The sequence below is a fragment of the Carassius auratus genome, chromosome 19, assembly GCF_003368295.1.
Source record: "Carassius auratus strain Wakin chromosome 19, ASM336829v1, whole genome shotgun sequence".
Classification (NCBI taxonomy): domain Eukaryota; kingdom Metazoa; phylum Chordata; class Actinopteri; order Cypriniformes; family Cyprinidae; genus Carassius; species Carassius auratus.
This window is the reverse complement of record NC_039261.1, coordinates 12,356,773-12,382,067: the sequence shown is the minus strand read 5'-3', so window position 1 is coordinate 12,382,067 and position 25,295 is coordinate 12,356,773. Positions and strand designations below refer to the sequence as shown.

The 25,295-nt window shown below is 35.2% G+C and overlaps 3 protein-coding genes across 4 annotated transcripts in view; all 3 read right to left on the bottom strand.

Annotated features, from left to right (window-relative positions):
* Positions 1 to 5,379, bottom strand: part of elmo1 (engulfment and cell motility 1 (ced-12 homolog, C. elegans)) — an 83,005-nt gene extending 77,626 nt beyond the window's left edge. Inside the window, exon 1 of the mRNA XM_026288938.1 lies at positions 5,261 to 5,379. The gene's annotated coding sequence lies outside the window, so the exon portion shown is untranslated. The remainder of the gene's footprint in view (positions 1 to 5,260) is intronic.
* A 989-nt stretch (positions 5,380 to 6,368) lies between these two features.
* LOC113119437 (retinitis pigmentosa 9 protein homolog) lies at positions 6,369 to 11,196 on the bottom strand. Its single transcript, XM_026288936.1, has 6 exons — positions 10,907 to 11,196; positions 10,752 to 10,782; positions 10,482 to 10,611; positions 10,281 to 10,372; positions 9,267 to 9,328; positions 6,369 to 7,388 (listed from the first exon to the last, which is right to left on the bottom strand). The coding sequence occupies exons 1-6, from the start codon at positions 11,053 to 11,055 to the stop codon at positions 7,193 to 7,195; spliced, it is 660 nt and encodes a 219-aa protein (XP_026144721.1). The 5' UTR covers positions 11,056 to 11,196; the 3' UTR covers positions 6,369 to 7,192.
* An 815-nt stretch (positions 11,197 to 12,011) lies between these two features.
* On the bottom strand, positions 12,012 to 24,888 carry rmp24 (ribonuclease MRP subunit p24). 2 transcript variants are annotated; one of them, XM_026288934.1, is made up of 5 exons: positions 24,631 to 24,888; positions 21,411 to 21,430; positions 20,846 to 21,045; positions 12,917 to 13,098; positions 12,012 to 12,819 (listed from the first exon to the last, which is right to left on the bottom strand). In XM_026288934.1, exons 1-5 carry the CDS (start codon positions 24,702 to 24,704, stop codon positions 12,672 to 12,674), a joined length of 624 nt encoding a protein of 207 aa, XP_026144719.1. In that variant the 5' UTR covers positions 24,705 to 24,888; the 3' UTR covers positions 12,012 to 12,671. The 2 variants fall into 2 exon arrangements, with proteins under 2 accessions (XP_026144719.1, XP_026144720.1); XM_026288935.1 differs by lacking the exon at positions 24,631 to 24,888 and adding an exon at positions 23,083 to 23,486.
* Between the last annotated feature and the right edge of the window lie 407 nt (positions 24,889 to 25,295).

Genomic DNA, 25,295 nt, shown 5'->3' with positions numbered 1-25,295 from the left:
TAACTTAGGCTAAGAGTTTTTGCAGTGGTATCGTACTTATGGAACGCAAAATATCAGTTTTTTTTCTTGCTGATCCGAAAACCAATCTGCTCCATGGCTCAAAAACCGTAATGTGATCCCAACTCTGAGATTTGTGATCTGTTGAATCACTGAAGAAAAGCATCTGCCCATGCCAATTATAAAGCTTGGAAGAGCAAGGAAAATTGCTAATAAAACTCCGATTCATCTGAAAGAAGAAAGACATATACACCTAGGATGCCTTGAGGGTGAGTAAAACATGGACTGATTTTCTTTTTCTTTTTTTGGGGTGAACACCCTTAGAGAAGAGGTTTAAGTCATTGTATTTCTGAATGGCAAAAAAACATCATGTCATTAACCAAATTCCCTCAACAACAGTTACTCAGCTAACTAATCCATTTAATAAACATGCAGTTTTGCACTTGTGCTGCTTCTCTCTTCTTCTATTCTCTGTGACTCACACTGAGCTCACGGTCTGACCTGAAGCAAAACACCACAGATGATGCTGCGGGTCTCTATGTGTTTACAGAGAGCCAGTGAATCAGCACTCCAGAAAACACCTACAATCCAATGGCTCACAACAAGAACAGGACGAATCTTAACCCAAGATGAAGTCCTAGAAAAGTGGATCAAGATGTGGGCCATTAGTACCCTACTTTAAAACTGCAGGATCCTCGTGGAGAGGATCACAGCTGGATTTGTGTTGATCCCCACACATGCTCCAACACTGTTAATACGGCCATTCCAGACCTCTTGCTCGTTTAATGGCCTAAAAGTCTTGGCTAAGTGATGAGATGGCATGATAAGAGCACTGCGAGCACACAGCTGGAGTGCACAGCTGGGACGATCGTAAGCGTGCAGCTGCGGTGACCTGAGGCTCACAGAGACTATCTGTGCCCGCTCAGAGACGGCAGACTGGGCCAAATCAGTACCAGCAGGACCAGTTCAACCAAATGTTGATACATACAAGCAACACCGCAGGATCACTGGCTTCCCGAGAGCACAGGTGCGAAGAAAATCCTGCCTGTCACTTGCACAGGCCAGAAATGAAGCCCAACCCAGTCACAGAGGATGTTTAGACAAAAGTAAAACCAAACACAAGACACTGGCCCCGTTTGAACAATAACTAAAGCTTTCTACAAACCTGGTTTTAGACTCCCATTGATATTCATCATCCAAAGCATGGAAGTGAATGGTTTCAACCCAATAAAACGATGACAGCATCATAGATTTTCTTTACGCCAGAAGCAGTAATTACATGCGCTGCAACATTATCCACTAAACCAGGAAATTGATCTTGCCAGGCTTTGCTGGAGGGACGCTGCTGATGCCCATCAGATGATATCTGGAGCCATGAGAAGCAATAGCAATCTGCTTTTATGCAGTGGAAGAGATATTGTCATGCTGGAAAGCATAAGATTTATATATTGTACATATTTAAGTGCAAGATCAACACTTTTTCAGAAAGGGAACTGCTCAATTATGAGTGAATTCTAAATGTGTATAGACACATTTGGGGTCAGTTATTTAAGAGATCAATTAATGCATGGAGGATATATTAGATTGTTAAAAAAAAAAGCAACATTTTGAAAGTTACAAAATGTTTGTTCTTTTGAAATATCTTATAAGAAATATCTGAGCACCAAATAAGAAGGATTTCTAAGACACTTCAGAGAAGAGTAATGATGCGGAAAATTCAATTTTGCCATCACAGAAATAAATTGCATTTGACAATAGTGTAATACAAGCCAATTATTTAAAATTGCAATAATATTTTTTTAATATAAAAAAGTTTTTAATATATTTTTTTATTATATTTTTGATCAAATAAATGCTGGCTTGATAAGCTCAAGAGACTTCTTTTAAACATCTGAATACAGTGTATACCTGATAAAAACAGACTGCCAACTTGTTTCAAAACAAGTTTCAAACTAATTCTCATTAGCTTAAATAGCAGTCCATCTTAAAGTCAATACAATGTTTAAGCATCAACTTATTTATATTCAGATATAATTATATTAATGCATATTGTGACCATGCATTTGAATGCATGAACTTTAGTTGGTGTATGCATAAGGACATTTTCAGTTTTCTGCTTTTAAAAATCCCAATCTGTTCCTCAGTTTCACTTTTCGACATAGGATAAAATCCATAGAGTAGAGGAACAATCTGACCATAAACAATTCTACTGCCAGATAAAATTACAAATATCCTTTTATAGATTCATCAATGTTTTTAATATGTTTTAAATTATAGATCATTTTCACGTAGCAACCTCTGATGCAACTGTCTTTTTTCCTGTTTGTAAGTGCAATAGTTTCTCTACGTGACCACACTGGAGCTGCATTGGAAGACAAAGCCAAAGATCCTCCTTTCTCTTATTTTGGTGGCAAGAAAGATAAGAGAAGACAGCGATGAACACATTAGACAAGGAACGCTTGAGATTCCCCCCTTGAGTTTAGATGTGAGATAAGGGGGCTGGGTGATGAGAAAGATATAAAGTGAGGAAGAAGGAAGGAATGTGAAACACACACACACTCAGAGAGAGAGAGAGAAACACTTGCAGTCAAGAACTCATCATAAATTGGCAAGGTTGCACTCAGAGGTGAAAGACTGAGAAACTGCAGAAAGTAATTTATATATACATGCTGCACATGTGCAGAATTTCAATGAGCCGTTCACACAGCGACTCCTTAAACTTCTGACTCTCTTAGAAAACTCATCTGATCTCACTTACTGCCTCCACCGCAAACGCAGACAATGATAAACCCCCTGACATCAACTGAAGACAATGAAAAGCAGAAGCAGTTCTTACTTGACTAAAAACACCTCCCTTATGAGTTTAGCATGATGCAAAAACTTTAAAGAGGGGAAAAGCAACTGAAAGTAGTGCAGACACACATCAAACCACTGTGGTCTAGCAGTATAAGCTCTGATACATTGTGTCACGTTGCTCATTTCGGTTTAGTGGGTTCGAATCTGGCTTGCAACACTTAACTATTTTCTTTCCATGCTCTACTCTCTGTCAATCCTGTCCTATTTCTCACTTTCTATAAAACAAAAAATAACAGTGGCACCCAACAGACAGCAAAAAGTGCATTTGACATTAATGTTGAGATGTGACTAAATTATTTCTGACCCAGAAAACATTCTACATGCTGCTGACATGCACTGAACATGCTTACATCTCAAGACCAACAGCGCATGCATGTGATGTTAAGGACCAATTGGGCAAGACACTGGGCTCAGACTTGCCTCCAGACACAAAAGTGACTCAACGACATGAGAATAAAACAAACAGACTGCCACTGCAACAAAACACATTCTCATCTGGACTCCACAAGACCAGCATGCGTCCAAACTACAAAGTCAAGGAAATATATGCATAAAAAAGATGAAGACTTTGAGCTTCTGATAGTTTTGAAATGAAAAGGAAGAAACTATTTCCTGCCCAGAGGGCATGGAAGTTTCTACCACTTACAAATGGCATTTCTTCCTAAATTTTGACACACTTTCAGAGCTATTTTATATGAATAAACCTCAATATACATATGCATGCAATATATTGGAGTATCAAGAATTCTGCTGGTATTTCAACAGTCTCTCATAAGGCTAAAAAAAACTAATTGGTTGATGATAAAAATCGTTATCAACAAATGTCAGAAATAGTTTGGACATGTCAGTGACAACAATAAATACAATTTAACCAAAATAACATAAGTTAAAAATAATAATAATAATCTACAAAAGGAAACCTATAGTACATGAGAAACACCCTCCTAAAATTAAGTACCTTCATTTGAATAAAATAAATACAGGGATTTTATATAAAATGTTAGACACAGCAAAAATTGGCCAAAAAAAAAAAAAAAAATCCTTACAGCAAGCAAAACGTGTTCTTCCACTAAAGTTGGGTTAAAAAAATAAAAATAATTTAAAAAAGGATTAAAATAAAAGATGTAAATAAAACAGAGTACTGGACTATATATTTTACATGAAAATATTATTTTAATCTTTCTAAAATGTCATAATTCAACACGTTACTTGACGTTTCATTGTAATTACTTGTGAAACTGACTTGCAATTTCTACGTTTTTTCCAGTCTAGGCTTTTAAACTGTTTTATTCTGTTTGTTTTTTGCCATCATACAGTGTTTTTGTTTAGATGCGTTTTATTTATTACTTTATATAACTGCCTATTTTTGTATGAGTCATTTTAATAACACATAGGCCACACATAATTAGATTTTGCGTCTTAAGTAAAATAATTGCAGTTTCATTCAACTGGGAAAAAAATAATAATAGTAGCCTTCTTTATTCCATTATTCAAATCGACTATCGATTATCAGCACTATAATCTCAGTATTTAAAGGGACATTTCACCTAAAAATATAACATCTGTCATCGTTTCCTCACAGTTCACCCAAAAATGAAAAATCTGTCATCATTTACTCACGTCCGTGGAACACAAAAGGCGATGTAAGACACTAGGAACAAGACTGACAGACTCAGTCACCATTCACTTGCATTGCATCATTTTTGCCTACAATGAAAGTAAATGGTGACTGAGAATATAATTATGTCTAACGTCTTCTTTTGTGTTCAACTGAAGAAATAAGTCATTCGTGTTTGTAACGGCATGAGTGCGAGCAATATACAGAATAACATAAGAGCAAACTATTACAGAATTAGGGTGAGCTGTTTAAAGAGACGGGACCTTTATTTCACGTACACAGTCACAGCCAAACTAAAGTCTTATAATTAAGTCTACGAGGATGTTCCATTAAATAAATAAATAAATAAATCGTATTAGGAGCAAAATAGCTTTCAAAGTATCCTACATAAAATATGTTGTTTTCTATTTCACTGTCTTCCCTACGAATACAATAGAGAAGTAATTGTCATTGTGCAGAACTGTCTAATTCACCATTCTCAATTTAAGACTGCTGGAAAAGGATCAATCGTTAACTGAAACCACTGATGTTTGTGACACTTTGTGGACCTCACGGTCTTCTTTCGAGTTTAAAGTGAAGTGTCATGCACTGAGCTCTGTCAAACTCTCCACCCGCTGCAATCTGTCTGTCCGCGCTCAATAGAGAGGCTATTCATGACTGTCTCACAGCTGCACACTACAGCGTTTAAACTTCAGCCTGCGTGGATGAAATAGCGCGAACTGGCGTGGGATCGCACCGACACCAGATCAACATCAGGCGAATCGGCAACACGAAATAAATCGTACGAACCTGAAGCGGCGAGGCGACTTTTCCTCCTTCCAGGGATTGATGTTTGGGAGTTTGCTGCTGTCGCGCTCCCTCCCTTTCTCTAGCGCACTAGCTAGATAGTGCCGATGTTGTTTTCACTTCCTCTTTCCTCCTCCTACCGGCTCATGATTGGCTCCACCGCTTCAAGAATCCACCAATCACAGCACAGTAAATCCTGATCATTCATTAAACAGATACAAGCGCGTCAGGGTTTTCTCTGTCTAATTGTTATCTTAACTGTGATGTTTTTGCTTGTTAGAAGTAATTTGCCATATATTGTAAAGAAAACATATAAGGACTTTCAACGTAAACATGTATCTGTAAAACTTCATTAAATATTTCATTAAGAACGTTAACTAACATTACTACATATGCAAACCTGGACAACAAAACCATATTTTTTGGTTTGTAATTTTTTTATTTTAATTAAGATTTATAAATCAGCTTTTCGTTGATTAATGGTTTGTTAGGATAGAACCATATTTGGGCGAACAAATTTGAAAATATGGAATCTGAGAATGAAAAAATATATATATATTTTTTTTTTTTGAAAAACATGAATAACTAAAAAAAATACAGCTAACGCAATAAAACACAACAAAACATGATTATATAATTTAAAAAAAGAAACTGTTGTTTTTGCAAATAACATATACACACATACATATATATATATATATATATATATATATATATATATATATATATATATATATATATATATATATATATATATAGGATAATGTTTTGTCATTTATTTTATAACATGTTTTATAAAAACATTTGCAGGCAAAACTACTCTGCTGGAATTTTCTATCACAATTAAGCTTCAGATTACACTTGTCTGATTAAACTTCTTTAGCTTTTCAACATTTTAAATAGTGATTTAACAAAGCATGGAGCTGAACAGTGGGGAACTCATTTGTGAGATTCATGACTTGTCAGATAAAAAGGGAACATGTCACATGCACACACGTTACTAACGGCCCTGGCCAGATCGGAACACTGAGATACAATGAAGAGAGGAACTAAAAAGGAAACACGAGAAGCCAGCATTTATCACCACTATGAACACATTCTGAAGACTATATTAAGTTGATATCTTATTTAATAATTCATCGTTTTCTTGTCTTTTGTAAAAGCATACATTTACATAGTCACAAAATGAAGCAGCATTATAAAGGGCTCCTTTGATGATGTGATGCACTATTAATCTTGATACAAAATGGTTCATGTACTCCAACGACAATCAGCAATGAGTGACAAGATCAAAGCAAAAGCAAAAGCATCTTCTCCCCTCTCGAGCTGCCTCTCTCGTGACAAAAATGATGTGCAAACCATTGTCAGCCATTCAAGAGGTGCTAATTGGCTGCGCTTGCGTACCACAGCCAGATGCAGAAGCCCCAAACACTAAATAAAGGAAATTAATTCACACATGTAATCTGAGTTAGAATAACCTATAAATGCCAAGATCCCTTTAGAAAAAATATCAGATTACCATAAAAAGAAGTTGCAGCTGCTAAAAAGCCATAGTCATTGATTTATTTACATGACACTTACGGACGTCACTGTTCACGACAGCAGATGGCATGTTTCATCAGCTCTCGTCAGTTATTTTCACAATGACACATTTGCTAAATGTAAATCAACATACATTCAGAAAGCATTCTGTACAAACACGTTAACAGTCTGAGAAGAACCAGTTATAAGAAAATCTGATAGAGATGCACATATCCTAAGCATTCCAATGTGATGGGGGGATTAAACGAATCCATGCATTATTAAGCGGATCTGAAGACAGCCTGGGGAACTGATGGGTGGTCTCCTGTGTATATTTGATAGGGCTGACGCACTACTGCAGACCTTGTGAGCTTCTATGATGAACACTGAGACACCGACACCAATGGCCTTGTTTTAATCTGCATCTGAGTCATCGCTAGCCTTGGCCTTGTGCTTCTTCTTTTTCTTGTGTTTCTTTTTTTCTTTCTTCCTCTTCTCTTTCTTCTTCTTCTTCTTCTTCTTCTGGGTGTAATCAGAGGAGGCAGAGGAAGAAGAGGTGGAGTCAGAGTCGGAGGTGGTGTCTTGAAGCAGCTGTCTCAACTGCTGGATCCTACAGTAAAGGTGAAAAGACATAAGAAAATGATATTAATATTGTAATATGTTTACAAGAAAGACAATAAAACTATAGTTAATAGATCTCTTTATAGAAAACAACACATCTCCTTTAATAGTCCAATTCCAGATAATTAGGTGAGACAACTAAAAATATAAATTATTGTTTGTACCAAATCCTAAAACAAATGTTTTGTTAAAAAAAAAAAAAAAATTACATACATGCATATACATATATATATGTAATTTTTTTATGTGTATTTCTATTATCATTCTACTATAATATATATATATATATATATATATATATATATATATATATATATATATATATTATTTTATATATATATATAATTTATTTTCCCTTTTTTTCTATGGTTTAAACCTAATCCTACAAAGCAATGTAATATTTAAACAAATATTTGTGTGTGTGTTTATTTTGTCTTCAGCATTGCTTATATATTTTATATATTAATAATATTTATAGGGATACAAGCATTTATACAAACATACTGTGTATTATTTTTTATTGTTAACAACTAACATTTTTTATTAATAATAAACTAAATACTCTAAAATGTAAATACAAATGACAACTTTTAATGTGCTAAAATAGACACATTCCCCATAAAATAGTTCTATTCCAGATTAATAAATAGAGACAATGAAAAAATGTGAATTATGATTTAGACCAAATCCTAAAATGTGATCCTTACATTACATAAACGAAGGCTTACCGCTAATTAAATCTATTTCTGTCATTATCTTTGCAATTCCTTTTGGTGGCGCTAGTAGCAAAGAAATTATAATACGAGCAATTGTATTTGATCATCTTATTTCAAATAAGATCTTTATTATATTTAACGAAATGGAATTGCTATTTATTTGAAGAGGAAGCAGAATGCTTAAACACATTCTGAAAGACAGCTTTTGCCACACTGACCTGAAACTATTAACAATTCATCAGATCTCTGCTGTTCAGAGGGTTCACAACCTCTAACAGAGGCGTGTATCCTTGAGAACCACACAACCATTTTAGATTTGCTTTCGTTCACTACATCCTGTGAAGACTGCATCAACGTTAAAGCATCTGACTTCCAAGTTTTTTTTAACAAGCTACTCCTTGTTTTCCAACATCCTGCTGAAAAATTCAAACTGCCGAACCCCCGGCGGGGAATGTTTATTAACAGTTCTGGGGCATGGATGTGGAGCTCAGCCGATGTACGAACAAAATAACCTGTCAAAACGGCCCAAATTTGGTTTGCATCCCACATAACAGTTTCTAATTACTCCCGTGTAGAAAGAGCTCTTGTCACCACACTGCAGAAGATAATCACAGTGGAGTAAAGAGTTACGTAATAGTCTGCAACAGGCTTCTTTTGTTGAACTGACACAATTCATCAACACTGGCCTCTGAGAGACCTCAACTCGACAAATATTTTATTAATAAGCAGATCTAGCAGAGGCTGGGCATTATTAAAGACTCATCATCTCATATACAGACACAACCATTCAAAAGTTTGGGGTCAGTAGAAATTTGAAAAGACATTAATGCTTTTATTCAATAAAGGCACATTAAATTGATCAACAGTAATAGGTAAGAAATTTATATTACAAGCTATTTATATTTCAAGTTAATTCTGTTTTTTTTCTCCATCAAAGAATCCTGGAAAAAAATGTACCAGGGTTTCCACAAAAATATTTATAAACAACTGTATTTAACATTGATAATAATAAGAAACCTTTCTTGAGCAGCAAATCAGATCAGAAGGACCATATGACACTTAGGACTGGAGTAAGGACGATACAATCTCACCATTGCATCACAGGAATAAATATAAATTGGAATAAAATTATGGAATAAAGCCTAACGTACCTGATCTCTTTTTCATTGCGTTTGTTTTCACGGATGATATCGTACATTGGATCCTCATGTGCCTAAGAGTGACAGAAATTGTGAAAACATTCACCAACAATTCAGGTTCAATATATTACAATTCAAACAAACTTGCAATGGGAGTAAAATATTGATTAGATTTAAAGTTCTAGTTAATATTTTATGTTTAGTTGTGGATATGGCAGTCCTCTTGGAATTATACTGCCACCTAATGGCTTAAATTCAATATCACAAAAAGACAAACAATGCAGTTCTGTGTGTATAAAAGAATAGTTTTTGGCCGATCATATGACCTCTACTTGAGTTGACCTGCTTTAAAGTAAATAAAACCATATTTTTATGCCACTGAAATGACTGGAGTCATTTACTGAGTGCAGCTTTGCACCTGACTTTGTAAAAAGGCAAAGAACTAAAAGGGAAAAAAGAAAGGAAGTGACATGACATACAGCCAAGTATGGTGACCCATACTCAGAATTTGTGCTCTGCATTTAACCCATCCAAAGTGCACACACACACAGTAGTGAACACACACACACCGTGAACACACACCCGGAGCAGTGGGCAGCCTTTTATTCTGCGGTGGCCGGGGGGCAGTTGGGGGTTCGGTGCCTTGCTCAAGGGCACCTAAGTCATGGTATTGCGTGCCCAAGAACCCACAACCTTAGGGTTAGGAGTCAAACTCTCTAACCCCTAGGCCATGACTTCCCCATAAAAAGCAAAACCATAGCATGTGAATAAGCACAGGAAAATAATGTTTTCATTTTAATGGTCAGATTGAAAAATGGTCATGAAAAACTAAATGACATGCATGAACCTCAGAAAAAAATAAGACATAATTCATTTAAGATTTTATTAGGTATCAGAAAAGCTGATGCTTCTTGGGTTAACCATGACAACTCAAGACCTCTAAATGCTGCATATACATGCTTTTAGATAAATGGCTTCTGATAAATGACTGCAGCAGTGTAAAAGTAGCACATTAATGTTACTCACCACTCTGAACTGCTCCAGTTTCTGGTTGCCTTTGATGAAGAAAGGACATTCTCTGTCTCCTGTTCTGTGGCCATAATTCTTACATCTCCAGCCTACACACACACACACAAGTTTGTGCACATAAGATTTGCCAATGACCTTGATCGACACCACAATACCACTTCTGGCATACCTCTTTTTAAAGAGAGAAGTTTTGCTTACACTGCATGACCTTCACCTCTTTGCCCAGAGGCATCCACAGTCCTTTGGTGGGAGCATGAGCCAAAAAACTCCTCGCGTCCTCATTTCCAGGGTCATCAGGGATACAGTCCTCTGGTCTGTCATCCTCGTCCTGCAAAAGCAATTCTGCATGTATTGCAAAATGCTCACTCAAAAGCTTATTTGTAATGCAATCTCTGATCACATATTGTAAAAGAGGGCCAAAACAACTAGTTTATGATGAAACTGGAGCACTTCAAACTATGGCCGAACCTTTATGAGCCCAGGCGGAGGATTTTCATAGCTGAAAAGGAAAAATCGTAGAAATAACGTTACATACAGGAAAACCGAGCAACTTTTGTAAAACCATAAAAAAGTCCAGATTATAAACATTCTTCAAAAGCGCTACCAACGCAGCAAATACTCACAAAGTCTCGACATGCTTGAGTTTCTGCACCTCGTGAATCAGTTTTCTGGTCTGGTTATGGAATTCGTCTTCGTCTTGTTTTGTTTCCTTATGTTTCTTTCGTTCATGTCTGTCCTCGCGGTGCTCTCGGCTTCGTTTGCGACCTGACATTGTACATTCATTAGAGATTATTTCTTTTAAATATTTAACCACATACCATGTCCACAAAAGTTAAGATTTTAAGGTAATAATGATTGTAAAGGCACATATGAGCGCTTGACAACTTCCGGGTGAAAGAGCGAGATCAGTGGATCGGCAGGAGATGTCAAAATAAAAGTCTGAATTTATTTTACTGTCTATGTGCAAGACGTGTTCAGTGATATCGAAACGAGAGTTATATTGTGACGTACGATACATACATCTAACAATACTTTTTTTTTTTTTTAATTTGTTAGTTTAGGATCTTTTTATCTTGTATGGGAAAATATTTACTTTCTGGCCTCACTGAATAATCTAAAGAGGACGAAATGTGCCTTTACTGAATTAACGTACTTATATTTTTGACAAAAAATGTAGTTCCATGAAACTAAGCTGTACATAGACTGTATTAGAGACTCTTTGAATAAGAAAGTGTTTATTTGATATTTTTATATCTTCGTATTTTTATATTATTGTCCCCTTTTTATTTTATACTCTTTTTTTTCTGTAGGTTTGTTTTCCTTTTTAATGTATGCATAACTGTACATAAATGTTTGCATTTGAACGAAAGTGCATGTATAATATTAATGTTAATCAGTAATACAATGTCTAAAAACCTGAAGTGCTCAATCAGTGCTTTTTAACTATTATCCAATTTAATATTTCAAAGAACCCTGCATATAGGCACAAATAGTTTTGAGGGGTGTTTATGCTGTAATTATGATAAAAATGCTGGTTTTTGAACATTTATATTAACAGAAACTTTGGAGTGTCTATGTATTAAGGACTATGATTTATTTTGTGATTGCAGTTTTGTACATGTATTAACACAAGTACATCAATATTCCTTTTAAAGATCTATTATTTTACAGTTTGAAGCCAAAATAGTTTTTATTGACTCTCAAGGGGACTAAAACAGACAGACTCCATTATTTTACTTTTTTATTGAAAATGATCCATCAAAGATCAAACAAGACAAAAACATCACCTCTCTTTTAAAATGTATTGAGAATAGTCCGTATGAAATATTTTTGGTCTTTTGCTACATAGTTTGACAACAAATAAGCCATCAAATGTAAACAACCCAGCACAAATTTTGCATTTAAAAATAAAATAATAAATCAGTGTGTAAGCAAAGGGTAAAGACAATGCTTGTTTTAATATCAGTGATCCAAACTAAGAGCTGCGGATATAAATGTGAATTCAAAGTGTACAAAAATGAACATTAAACACACAACATATAAAGGTTATCTTTCTTATACAAAAATGAGCAATATGTGGGACCATGAAAATAAATGGCAAATTTAAAAATAAAAATCACAGCATGGTTCTGTAGCACAAGTTACACTCCCCTACAGAAGTACTTTTTCCCCCACTCATCCAGAAGGATTCAGAAACAGACACTTGACAGAAGAAAAGGAGATGTTCTGTTCAATATTAACCCGTCCTTCAATACAATCCAGCCTAATGTCTCCCCCACTAGGTGGCAAGGTAATACAAAAGGAGGAGTGATCAAGTTTCCTGCACTGAATTTTAGCAGCTCCACTCAAAGTGGGCCAGAGTCTTTCATGTTAATGTCCCTGAGGTCTTCAGAGAGATGAGAGGAAGTCCTTCAGACCACCTTTCTTGCTCTGCTGTTTGTTTTCCAGCATGAGGATCTTTTTGAGGCGAGCGAAAGGCGACGACTTCGCACTGCCAGGCTTTGATGATGACGAGCTGGTGTTTGAAGATACTGACCTGCGGAAGAAAGAATTGCATAAATCGTTTTAATGGATGCTTTAAAAGCTAGTTCTATGTAGACTTGTAGCATACACGTTCACTAAGAGTAGCTTACCTTGGTGTGCCACTCGGTGTTCGGTCTATTACAGATTTTGGAGTAGACTTGTTGGCTGACTGTGGAGTTCTGTGTTTGCCTGCACTTCCTGGGGTACTTCGGATCCTTGACAAGGTAGTCAAAAGCTCCCGATTCATTCCTGGTTGCCTGGACACCTTATTACAGGTGTGACACATTGCCATCTAAGAGAAGAAAGCATCATAATTAAATGGTGGTAAAATAATAAAACATGTTTTTGCATCATTACTTTCCTGCTGAGACTTAAAAATAAATAAGAAATATATATTATTTAATATTTTAAATATTATTTAATATTATATATATATATATATATATATATATATATATATATATATATATATATATATATATATATATATATATACACACACACACACACACACATATATATATATATATATTTTTTTTTTTTTCGAGACAATGCATTTTATAATATCAATAGGCCTATAGTTGCAGACGAAGTTCATACATACAATTCTAGATAGAGAATCTTTTTTAACGCCCTACATTAAAAAAAAAGATATCTGAATACAAAAATAACTATCAAAACCTGATCTGAAGAGATAAAGCTCATCTGGCATTAGATGTACTCTTGATCTTAAAAGTGAAATTCAAATACTGGTATGAACAGTCTATGGAAATGAATAGTATTGACAGCCACATACTCCAGTCTCTCAGGTTAGCTCAGTCTTTTCACATGGACTAGAATCCCCGACAAAATTGCAAAAATCAAATGCAATGGCAAAACAGTTCATTGTTTAACACATGTAAAACCAACATATTAAACAAACGTCTTGCTTTTTGTGTTGTTATAATATTATGTTAACAAGTTTTATACCATGAAAGCCAGGTGTTGCTGACACTTAGGAACACTTATCTCAAGTATTTTACACACTGTATATGAACGTGAGCTCTATTTACAGCAAGGTACAGGCTATGAGTTCACTGAACACATGCCATCTACACAGCCAGAAACGGCCAGAGACTAGCACTAAATTAAGCTGACCAAGCCCTGGCACTTCCAAACTTCCACTCGGACAGGCGACTATGTACTCTTATGCCTTACATACACAATAATCTTCTTCTTTATGCTTCTCTATACACTAATAAACAAATTATAAATTAATCAGAAGTGACAGTAAAGACATTTATAATGTTACGGAAATGTATATTTCAAATAGAAAGCAGCACTTTCAAACTTTCCATTTAAAGAATCCTGAGAATATAAAGTATCTATATATATATATATATATATATATATATATATATATATATATATATATATATATATATATATATATATATATTACTATATTGAAATAGAAAAATTTGTCAATTATAATTATTTTCACATCAATACTGTATTTCTGATCAAATAAACACTGTTTTGGTGAGCAAAAGAGACTTTCAAAAACATTAAAATCTGAATGACCCCCAAAAAAAATTCTTTTTCTTTTTTTTGAGTAATTGTTCTACACAAGAAAAACCTTTCAGTGGCTCATTTTAAAATCCTAAACAGAGGTTTACATTGTTGCATTACTCTAACAAATACAAGTGAGTCAAACACAAACTGCACAAATGACACACCCTTCTGTGTGGAACTGGACTCACCGACACAAACGCAGCCATTGCTTGTTGAGGTGGCTAAGCTGAAATGTAGATTATTTAAAATGATCCAGTCATGTATGTGAGAGCAGCTATGTTTACTACAGCACCCTTCAAGTCTGGAGATATAAAGAGCAGCAACAGCCAATCAGCTGCAGCGGGGGGCGGAGTCTATCTGACTGACTCCTAACTGAAGGAATGTTCTGTAATATCCAAACAATCCTTTATGGAATTCTACAGAAAATTAAACTAAGTCTTTAAAAAGTTGCCAAACAATAAAGAATACATATTTATTCTCTTTTAATAATCTGGTATGTTTTATACCGCACATGATAAATATGAACTGTGGACTAAGTAAAGATAGTTTGAATGTGAATAAATAAAAATGTTTCGGTCATATTTTAGGTCCAATTCTCATGATTTACAAACTGTTAACTATGATTTTAACCTTAATAAACTCCTTATTTGCTGTTTATTAATAGTAAGTTAGTTGTTAAGTTTAGGTAATGGGCAGGATTAGGGATGTAGAATATGGTCATACAGAATATGCACTTTATAAATACTAATAAACAGCATTTATGCTAGTAAAAGGCATGCTAATAAGCAACTAGTTAATAGTGAGAATTGGTCCCGATACTAAAATGTTACCTTTTTTTTTCTCATACAAGAAAAAAACTATTATTCAGTGAAAATCACTGCCGATCTGGCGTGAATATCTAACATGTATACAAATCAAATATACCCCCAAAGTAATCTATTTTCATCTTGTTAGGCTAAATAAATATATCAAAGCTTTGGCATCTGACTACAAAACTGACCACACTAACCAAAGAGCTTTAGGAGAACATGATATCAAGATTAAGCCAAAGTAGGAAACTGAAATACTAGTTAACCACTGCTTTAAAAGTTGAGCGATTGTCCACATAAAGATTCTGGCATATCCTTTAATCTCCACCACACAGCTCAACACCAAAATAGATCATTCCCCATGATCAAGTTCAGCCTATTAAACAGGGACATAAACACAATTCTCAAAACAGAGATGTCCGACATCTGGGCTGAAAATGAATCCTTGGGATAAACACTGTGAAAGACAGGACGGAATCAGAGAGATGGTAGGGATGTCATTCCTGACCAGTTTTCTATTCCTTTGTTCCTATAAGGAAAGTTCTGGGCTAAATGACCCTTCTGAAAAGGTTCAGTTTAGGTCAACTCACGCTGGGCCATATGGGTTTATGTTGGTGGATCAGCACAATGGCGTCGTTCTCCAGCGAAACAAGCTGGACAGCCCATATGTTGTTTCTTGTGAAGCCTGTTCTGTAAGATATTCATGCTGGTTAAGCTAGTTAAGAAGCCTGATGAGGAGGGACACTTACAACAATTAATACACAACATGTGTGGTATTTCCAATAGAGGCAACTTAAATTACCAAGGAAATCATCTGGATTCATGCCTCAGCTAATAATAATAATAATAAAAAAAATCAACCAAAAATAGAACTTTTAGTTTCTAGAATTCTTGAAAATGTCTTTTTTTAGTGTTACAAATAAAGAGTCGATGACTTCCTTTCTTCTGTGGAACCCTAAATTAGATATTTTGGAAGAATGTTGGTAAACAAGAGTTCCATCGATGTATATGGAAGGCAGTGAGAATTCACAAGCCTTTATCGGGCATGTTTATGCTGGCTCCCTCGAGTCGTGAGGGGTTCATGCAATCAGTTCATAGCAGCTGTCAAGAGAACGGAAACAAACAGAGAAAGCAAAACAAAGCTGGAATGACTGTATATAGATTCATCCAGAGCAGGGTGAAGGGTCATGAATGGAATAACAATATTGCCAGAGGTTTCTTCCAATACGCCGAAATGAATGCACATGTACAGTCGGGGCCCAAAAGTTTTCTAATTTAACAGCGTATATGAATTTCATAATGTCTCACTACTGGGCTTGTCTCTCTCAATTTCTCACAGTTTGTTCTTACTCCAACATGATTTTACATAATGTATGCATAATGTAAAAAAAAAAAAAAAAACTACTTTACACATCTGTTTATTCCCTGTTTATGACTTTCACTGTGGCCTCAGACCTTTGAGTTATAGATAAGCTATACATTACCTGTAAAAGATAGTGAATATTTTCATGATATAAAACTTGTATGGATATATGACATAAGCCTTTTCTGCAAATCTACATGTTAACCTTTATAAATGCATTAAACATGAAGTTTAATTATTTTTTTACCAATCCACCCCTCGATTTCTAAACATTTCCTGACACTTTGCATTTCTCTCACACACATATCAGTCCAGCAGATGGGCTTTTTGTGTTCTATTAATACTCCAGGATCCTGAAATACCCTCAACCCAGCAGCCACAAGCTGGGCTAGACTGTCGTCTCTGACCTTGCTCCTGAGATTCTAGATTCCACAGCTGCCCTTGATATGCAAGCCTGACCAAGTAATGTGTGTGTGTGTGTGTGTTCAGCTATTGATATGCTTTCTAGGGCCAATCGATCTGTGGTACGCCCATCCCCATTGACCAAACATGGAAAAGCTGCATCACTGATTCTCTCCCCGAGGAGAAAACAGGATGTCACACACATCAAGCATAACCTACATCAAATGTATGCTGGAAAAAGCCAAGCCTGCTGGCACAGATGCTTCCCAAAATGTTGAAAGATGCACAAGCAACATCTGAGCTTTCTGTTGGAGGTGTGGAACCTTTCCAAATCAAAAGGTGGCGATAACAAAGGAACTGCAGCAGCAGAGGCAGCACTGCATGAAATTTGCATACCATCTATCCTAAATAGGATATGAAATGTGATTAGTGCACCACAAACCATGGTATGTTGAAAATACCATTTCTTGGCAAAGACGCTCCGACCCATTTCCATTGCATTTTTAAAGTAGGTGCCCATGCATCTGTGACTCGAAAGCCCTTTTGCACCAGAAAAGGAGTTTGAGAACATTCTGTTCCAAAAAAGCAGAGAGAACGATTTAAAAAACTGTGTGAACATAAAGTGAACGTTTTCTCACTCTAATGTCATTCCAAACCCTTAAGACTTTGGTTAATCTAAGTTTTAGTTTCCTTGACTTTCAGTGAAAGGTCAGAAACCTCTCAGTTTTGTCTTAATTAGTTTTGTTTTTCTAAGATTAATGAGAGTATATGACCACATAATTTTCATTTTTGGGTGATGAAGAAATAATGAATTGTAAGGTGATTAATTCAGCTATAGATGCATATAGTTTCATAATGTAGCATGTGACAAAATATTTCTTTATCTAGTATCCATTTGTGCATATTATAAGTAAGAAAACTGAGAAACAGTCTAGATTCAGCTAAGAAGAGTCTATTGGGAACACTTGAACTCCACACCATCTTGAATGCGCAGATACACGCTTGTATTCAGTATGCATACAGCAGTTCAAAAGAGTGGAATCACCTTACCGTCCATGCTAAAAACGAACATCTAAAATACTTGAATTTTACACAAATCCATATACTACACAGGTTTGAGAAGATGAAACGGGCATTAATCTCTCTCAGGCCAACAAGTATATTAAAAAGGATACTTAAAATAACTTGCTAAAGACCTGGTAGAGCTGTCACAAGCCACAGCATGTCGAGCATTTCGCTGCTAGAGACTGTGTGGCTCTGACTGATTTCAAAGTTCAAGGCCAAGAGCTTCCACTCAACGACAAATACCACAATTCAACAGACGCCAACACAAGGAATTAACTCATTTACACCCACCACAATGAGTCACACAATTAGCATTTTACAATAGGGAACTTATTAATCATGCTTCAGACATTTTATTTCACAGAATTTTCTATGACGATTAATGATACTTTTTGTACAGTAAACCTTTTTAATGAAAATTGAAATGTTATACTACTATGCAAGCACGATTAAAGAAATGTTCAGGATGCAAATGGAAAATTAAAAACTAATAAAACAAACTGACTATACACGTCTTAATTTGTTGCCAAATACAAGACATGATGGACACTTACCATTTAAAGATATTGGATGAGAACTTACAGACACAGGTTAAAATAAACAATGCTTTTCAAATGTACTAAAAAAAGTCTAATGTTATTATACATTTAATGCTCATTAAGTCTAAATTTATTTGATTTAAAAAAAAATCCGAAAAATAATAAAACTGTGATTTTAATTTAAATTTATTTCAACTCTTTTTTTCCATTCAATCTGGCAAATCAACTATTCAATGCAAACAAACAGAGCAAATTAATCTGCCATGACCTCCACAAAAGAAATGATTGCCTTGAAAGTGCCCTGAATGCTGTTTCCCTCCCAGCTAACACTGTCCCATTTACTATATTATGGAAAAATAAGGCACAGTTAACAGAAAAGAACTCTGCTGACACTGGCTGTCTATCAAGTTCATTTATTGGTCTTGCCAAAATGTTCCTCTCCTGCAGAGAAACACACGCCAACAATGTGCACAGAATCTAGCAGTCTAATGCCTACCCCTCCACCCCCAGAACCACGAGCCTCGCACAGCATGCAGCTATTCATCCGTGTACACCAGCACGTAGACCTCCGTAGCGGTGCTTTCCTGGGGTAAAAACTTCTACAAATAACCACATTTCACTAAACACCCCCAATTACCCAACTGATCCAGTCACACTTCAGAAAATAGGAACATTTCTGCTCTAAATCATCATTCCTGGCTTTCAGATCAAAGTCATCTGATGCTAAATGAATCACTATAAAAGGAGTGTTTCTGTGCGTGATTAATGCCTTTCTGTCTGATGAATGATAATTAACGTGATAGTCTATAACCATAACTCTAAACATAGAAATCATACTCCTGGCTAACCGTCCAAAGCCTTTTAAGTGTTTAATTGTGCCCTACAGTCTTCTAAGAGTGCATCAATACTACAGTGCATTCATTCAGTTAATGGGAACTGCTTTTAGAGCCACGTCAATGATCCTGTCCATGTCTACTGAAAGAGCAGCAGACAAAGATATTTTTTATTTTCAAACGAATGTTCAATTACTGGACTATGGTTTCATCTTGTCCCTTAGTTTTCACTCACTATGGAAGTCTAGCAAGCATGGGGTTCAAAAACCAAATGAGATCAGATACGCAAGAGCTGCTGCTTCACAAGGACCACAATGTGGAGTCTGACTTATGTCATGTCCCGATCCCCTTCCACCTATAATTTCCTGTCTTCCTAACACTTTCGTTAAAGCCTTTATGTAAAGTGCATTATAAAGTGTTATTAAAGGCTATAATGCATTATATTTATTAATAACAAGCACTGTAATACATTATATCTTGTCGTTAATAATTATAACCAAATTTAAAATGCATAGTTAAACAATTATGAATTTAATGAATAAGTTTTTTGTTAACTGTGGATACAATTATTCATGAGATTGTACAATAAATTATAAGGTGCATTAAAAAAGCATAGCTAATGTATTAAAACTACATTTAGGAAAGGCTTTAAGTAAAAGCTACTGATAAAAAAAGGATAAAATGTTTCTTGAATTAAAATGTCCCATATTTAGTGTTACGGTTATGCATCAAAAACTATTTTTGACTGGATATTTAAGTGTAATTTATGATGCTGCTTTTCTGCCCACTATTGTATATTTATATATATATATATATATAACTGCTCAAATGCTTCAAGTCGGTAAGATTTAGTTTTTTGCTTTTTTGAAAGATTTTTTTTTTCTCAGATTAAAACAAAAAATGTACTACAAATGTATGAACAACTGTGTGCTGTTATCATAGATCCAATATTTTTTCCCTTATTTGTACACCACTATTCAAATGTTTGGGGTAAGATTTTTTTTTTTTTATGTATTTGAAAGAAAACTCCATTTATTTAATCTAAAATATAGTAAAAACAATATATTATTGTGAAATATTATTACAACTTAAAAATAGCTATTTTCTATCCGAATGCATTTTTAAATGTAATTTTTTCATGCGATGATAAAGCTGACTTTTCAGCACCATTACTCCATTCTTCACATGATCCTTCAGAAATCATTTGAATATGATGATTTCAAACAACAAATATTGTGCTGCTTAACATTTTTGTGGACACCAAGAAAGTTTCCAAAATAAATGTCTTTTTTGATTTTTTTAAACAGTGGTGACTAACCCAAGCTTTTGAGAGGTATGTACATATATGGCAACATGGTGTTTGTTCTTCCTAGTTTAAAATCTCAATTCTCTTTAAGGAATGGACAGAACAGACTTGGTCGACATAAAGAAATTTAAACTGAAGAGGACATAAAACAGGTGCACGTGACCTCACCAGAGCATTAGAGGCCCTTTTAAATTTTTGAAGGACTACAGTCTGTTCTGCGCTCAGTCTCTTTCCTGCCGACTCCCTCTTCAGAAGTCTCCTAACCGTGGCTGTGGGCTTCCGCTTGGGCCGCAGACGCACGTGATGATTGCCCAGCTGTCTCCACTGGAAACAGAAGGGGCAGATCATAGACACCGGCAGGGCAGACGCTGGAGTGGAGAGAGAAATACAGTGGAGGTTTTTGGCATGGCAACTGGTTAAAATAAAACAGGTGATGCGATGCTCTATTCTGAGGATGGTTTGGCATTTTGTACAGCTTTTCCAATATGTGGTCATCCTACCCGTCTGTCGGGCCGTCTTTGAGGTTTGTGAAGGCCGTAGAAATGGACTCTAGTTTTACATCAGGAAATGTGGTCGGACTTAATGGGTTTAACTTGGTTTACCGTTCCATTTCAAAACCAACTGTCTGTTCGGTTGCCTACAAGGCTTTATATAGATTTGGGACTAGATTCAAATAAGCACTTTAAAACCCCTAAATGAGTCTGTTAATATAAATGACAAAGCTGAAACTTACCAATGCTCTGATGCCTTTGCCTGCAATGAAAAAGCAGTAAAAAAAGTTAGTCTTTAAAACTTAGACTTTACAGGAGTTAAGACTCAAATATGGCAGCTTATGAATCATTTATGAGCTTGCGAGAGGTCTCACTCCCGATCTGATGGAGTAACACTGCGGTCTGTTTATATCTTATTGATTCATACACACATGGTGAAAACTCTGCGGCAGACTATGGATAAAAAGAGTTTTTTCTCACTACTTCCCAGTGCTGTTCTCTGATATGCTCAAAATTCTGTTGAATACTAAAAGTAAAATTATTCTTAGGAAGACTCAGTAAGAATTATTATGTACAAAAATACTGAGGTCAAAGAGTTGTACACACAGCCCGTCAGTGGCCTGAACTCATGGCCATGACTTCCCAGTGGCTTTAATTTCCCTCGAGACTTTGTGTGTGTGAACCCTATTTTTGGACATGGTGATGTTCTGCCTCCCTGTTTTATCTAAGCTTCACAATCCTGTCTAAAATTAGTTCACATTGCTAAAAGCTGGGTGTTGTTATTGTGTGGCATGTGCATGTTAAGGGGGGCAGGGTTTTTAATTCTAATCATCCACTGTCCCATCATCTGCAACCGTTTGTGATGCCACAGAGGATATTTCACAGCATGCCACAGATGTTGTTCCCAATGATAAGACATGGAGCCATTATCTGGGTAGTGAACGTGAATAAAATTGATTCCTGCATGCTACAAAATCTGATAAATGTCATCCAAACAATGAACAAATTCATCTGTGCTTTTCTTTTTCGACTGAATGAATTCTCAAAGATTAGATTTTTGGTTTGTTCCATTGCTTTGTTTGATTTTAATTATTTTGCTTATTTGACAAAGTTAGGATAGGAAACAATCACAGAGCACTTTTTTAATTTATTTGTTTATTTCATTGATCTGTTTTTATTATTTTGTTTAATTTATAGCTTTTCAGAAACTTTCTGAAGTATTTATTTGTTTTGGTTTTATTTCATTGTTTTTGTTCCATTGTATTAAAGGTTGTATTTTGCCTTTTGATATAAAAAATATTTTTTTGTTTGTTTGTTTGCCTGTTTAAGAGTCTTATTTATTATTTCCTTCATTTCTTTGTCTAATTTATTTTATTTATTTATTTTTAAAAAGGGTATTTATTTATTTTGTTTTTAATCATTTTGTTTAACTGCTTAAAGCTTGTTTAATTCCAAAAGGAGGTTTTGTTTAATTTTAAACAAAGGCTGCCTAAAAAGCACATGACTTCTTCCCTGTGCTACTCTAATTCAAATAATGTGCCTATTAATAATGCAACTCCTTTTAAGTGCTCTCAGTCAGAACAAAGATAAAGAACCTTTAAATTCAGTTTACAATGTGCTACCTCAGCAAGATAATATCAACAAAGACTAATCTCTTGCTAAATCACTTGAGATAAAATTCAACACAGAGAATACGGCCCCCGTTACAGTGCACTAAATACTCCAGCAGAAACAACAGCTTGTCCCTATCAATGAACCAGGCATTCTGTGTCTTACAATGACACCTGTGGAAGATACTGAGAGTGAGCTTAACAAGTGGTTTATAAATAAGAAACGCAACCTGTGTGCACTTCATCGAAAAGGGGACTCGTGGTACGCATCCATTCAGACAAAAGATTCCAGTAACTTACGTACATGAACGCCTACCCCGTGAGTCAGTGAAGATGTGCTGTGTACTCGCCGAACACAACAAGCCAACTAACACTCAAAACATGCAGCGCACTGACCATGAACATGAGGTCAGGAAACATTTAATCCAAGAAAAACATGCCACAGCCCTTCCCTCACTCTGCTGCTAGTACTATCCAAAACAACACGTGATTCATAGCAGCTTCAGAAACATTAAATAAAACTTCAGCAAATCTTTACCAGACTCATTTTTATTTGTCTTTTCACCATTAATTTACTAGATTCTGTGTCACGCAGATGATATATTTGAATTAGCTGCCCTTGAAAAGAATGAACAGATTACACTTACTATCTAGATACTACTAATAATTATTATTATGAATTAAAAACAGTTTTAACTGAAGCTGTAATCCTGTTCATTTGGATTTCATTGTTACACTAAAACACTGGTATATATGGTGTTTAGTCACTATTGGGTTTTCAACAGAGAGAAGACATTTTCCATCCACTTTTAATATTAAAGGAAGAAGTGTTTAATGATGATTAACCACAGTAAACAAAAACTATCAAATGAGCAACGCACTGTTTAGCTGATGAGATTTGAGTGCACGTGTTTATTTCATTACCTTGATGGTGCATTTCTGCTACTGATGCTATTATGTCCACAAATGTGTAAATATGATGACTGGAACTGCACTTGAAAACATTGCTAAAATATTTTACCCTATCTGAGACAACCGGGAAAGTTTACTGAGGAATATTTACTAACATTAATGCAACTAATAAAATCAGATTTTTGCATAATTTTAGGTTTAACGATTACATTTAACACAAAACACAGATTAAATTACATTTCAATGACTATTAGGATTACAAAACAATGTTGCATAAATATTATTATTATTAAAAACAACAACAATAGTAGTAACAATATCCACAAATAATAATTTGTATTTACATTAATAACAATAACCATTATCATCGTCATTATTAGTACTGTACTTGTTGTTATAAATAATAATAAAAACAAGTGCGTACTTTTAAAAACAAGATTTTTTATTGCTATTATGTGATTATGGTCATCAATATATGTATCAGGTATATTGCATTCTCACTGTTATGTTTACTAAAATGCATTTTGCCAAAAAGCAGAAATAAAAAAATGGTTCCGTTTATCAGTTATCTAATCTAAAAATAAATGATAAGTAATGTTTATAAAGTAATATATCTCTAAACGTATTCAAATACAACACAAAATCCCTAAGTGTTAAAGATGAGTAGTCTGCCATCTACTGGTTACTTCCTAACATTACAGCAGAAAAGCATGGCGAAGAGCATGTGAAGAACGTCCCCGGTTACTCACGTAACCTTAGTTCCCTGAGAGGAGGGAACGAGACATTACGTATTGGGAAATCCATTTCCTCGAAATTATGAAGTCTGATTGAATAACTCTTTTGCTTGCAAATAGCCAAGAACAGCACGTTCAAAATTCACGCTGATCATGATCCGTATAATATGTAAAGTTTAGAAAAACTGAAAAGTAACGTTACTTACATGAGAAAGCGCGACTGCTCAGGGCAAATGTCTTTGTAAAGTAGAGAAGCGTTAAATAAGAATCTCTGGGTCATCGCGTCTGCTTTAACAGCCAAAGCTCTGCGATAAAAAAGACCAGCGTTCAAACGTACAACAAATGCGCCCTTAGCAGATTATTGCGGTCAGTAATGAAAGAGTTTAAAAAAAAAACGTGCTTTTTCTTGGTCCGGAGTGACTACAGGAAATAATCATAATACCCGTTTCCTCGCGTCACGTAAAATTACCCACAATGCATCAACGCGGCGGAGGAATTATGGGAGTGCGAGTTATTTTAAAGACTCGCACTGTAGGCTTGGTCATCAGTGATTGACTGCTTAATAACGGCACACATCGTCCTTTACAGTGACAGTTAAGAATGTTATACCATTTTTCAATGCAGTGCAGACCATCATTAAATATATGTAGGATACTACTAAACATAACTATGTAATTTATATTATGGTTATGTAACTAAATGCAATTGCAAGGTGAGCATGGAAGAGGTTGTGCCATCTGTTTAATTTGTTGGCCTTTTTGCTATGATGCTACAGTATAATCTAAGGGCTTGAGTAAACACTACTGTTTAAAAGGTAAATACACTTGCTACGAAACAAGTTGATATAGTAAAATCTCCATCCGATTATTGT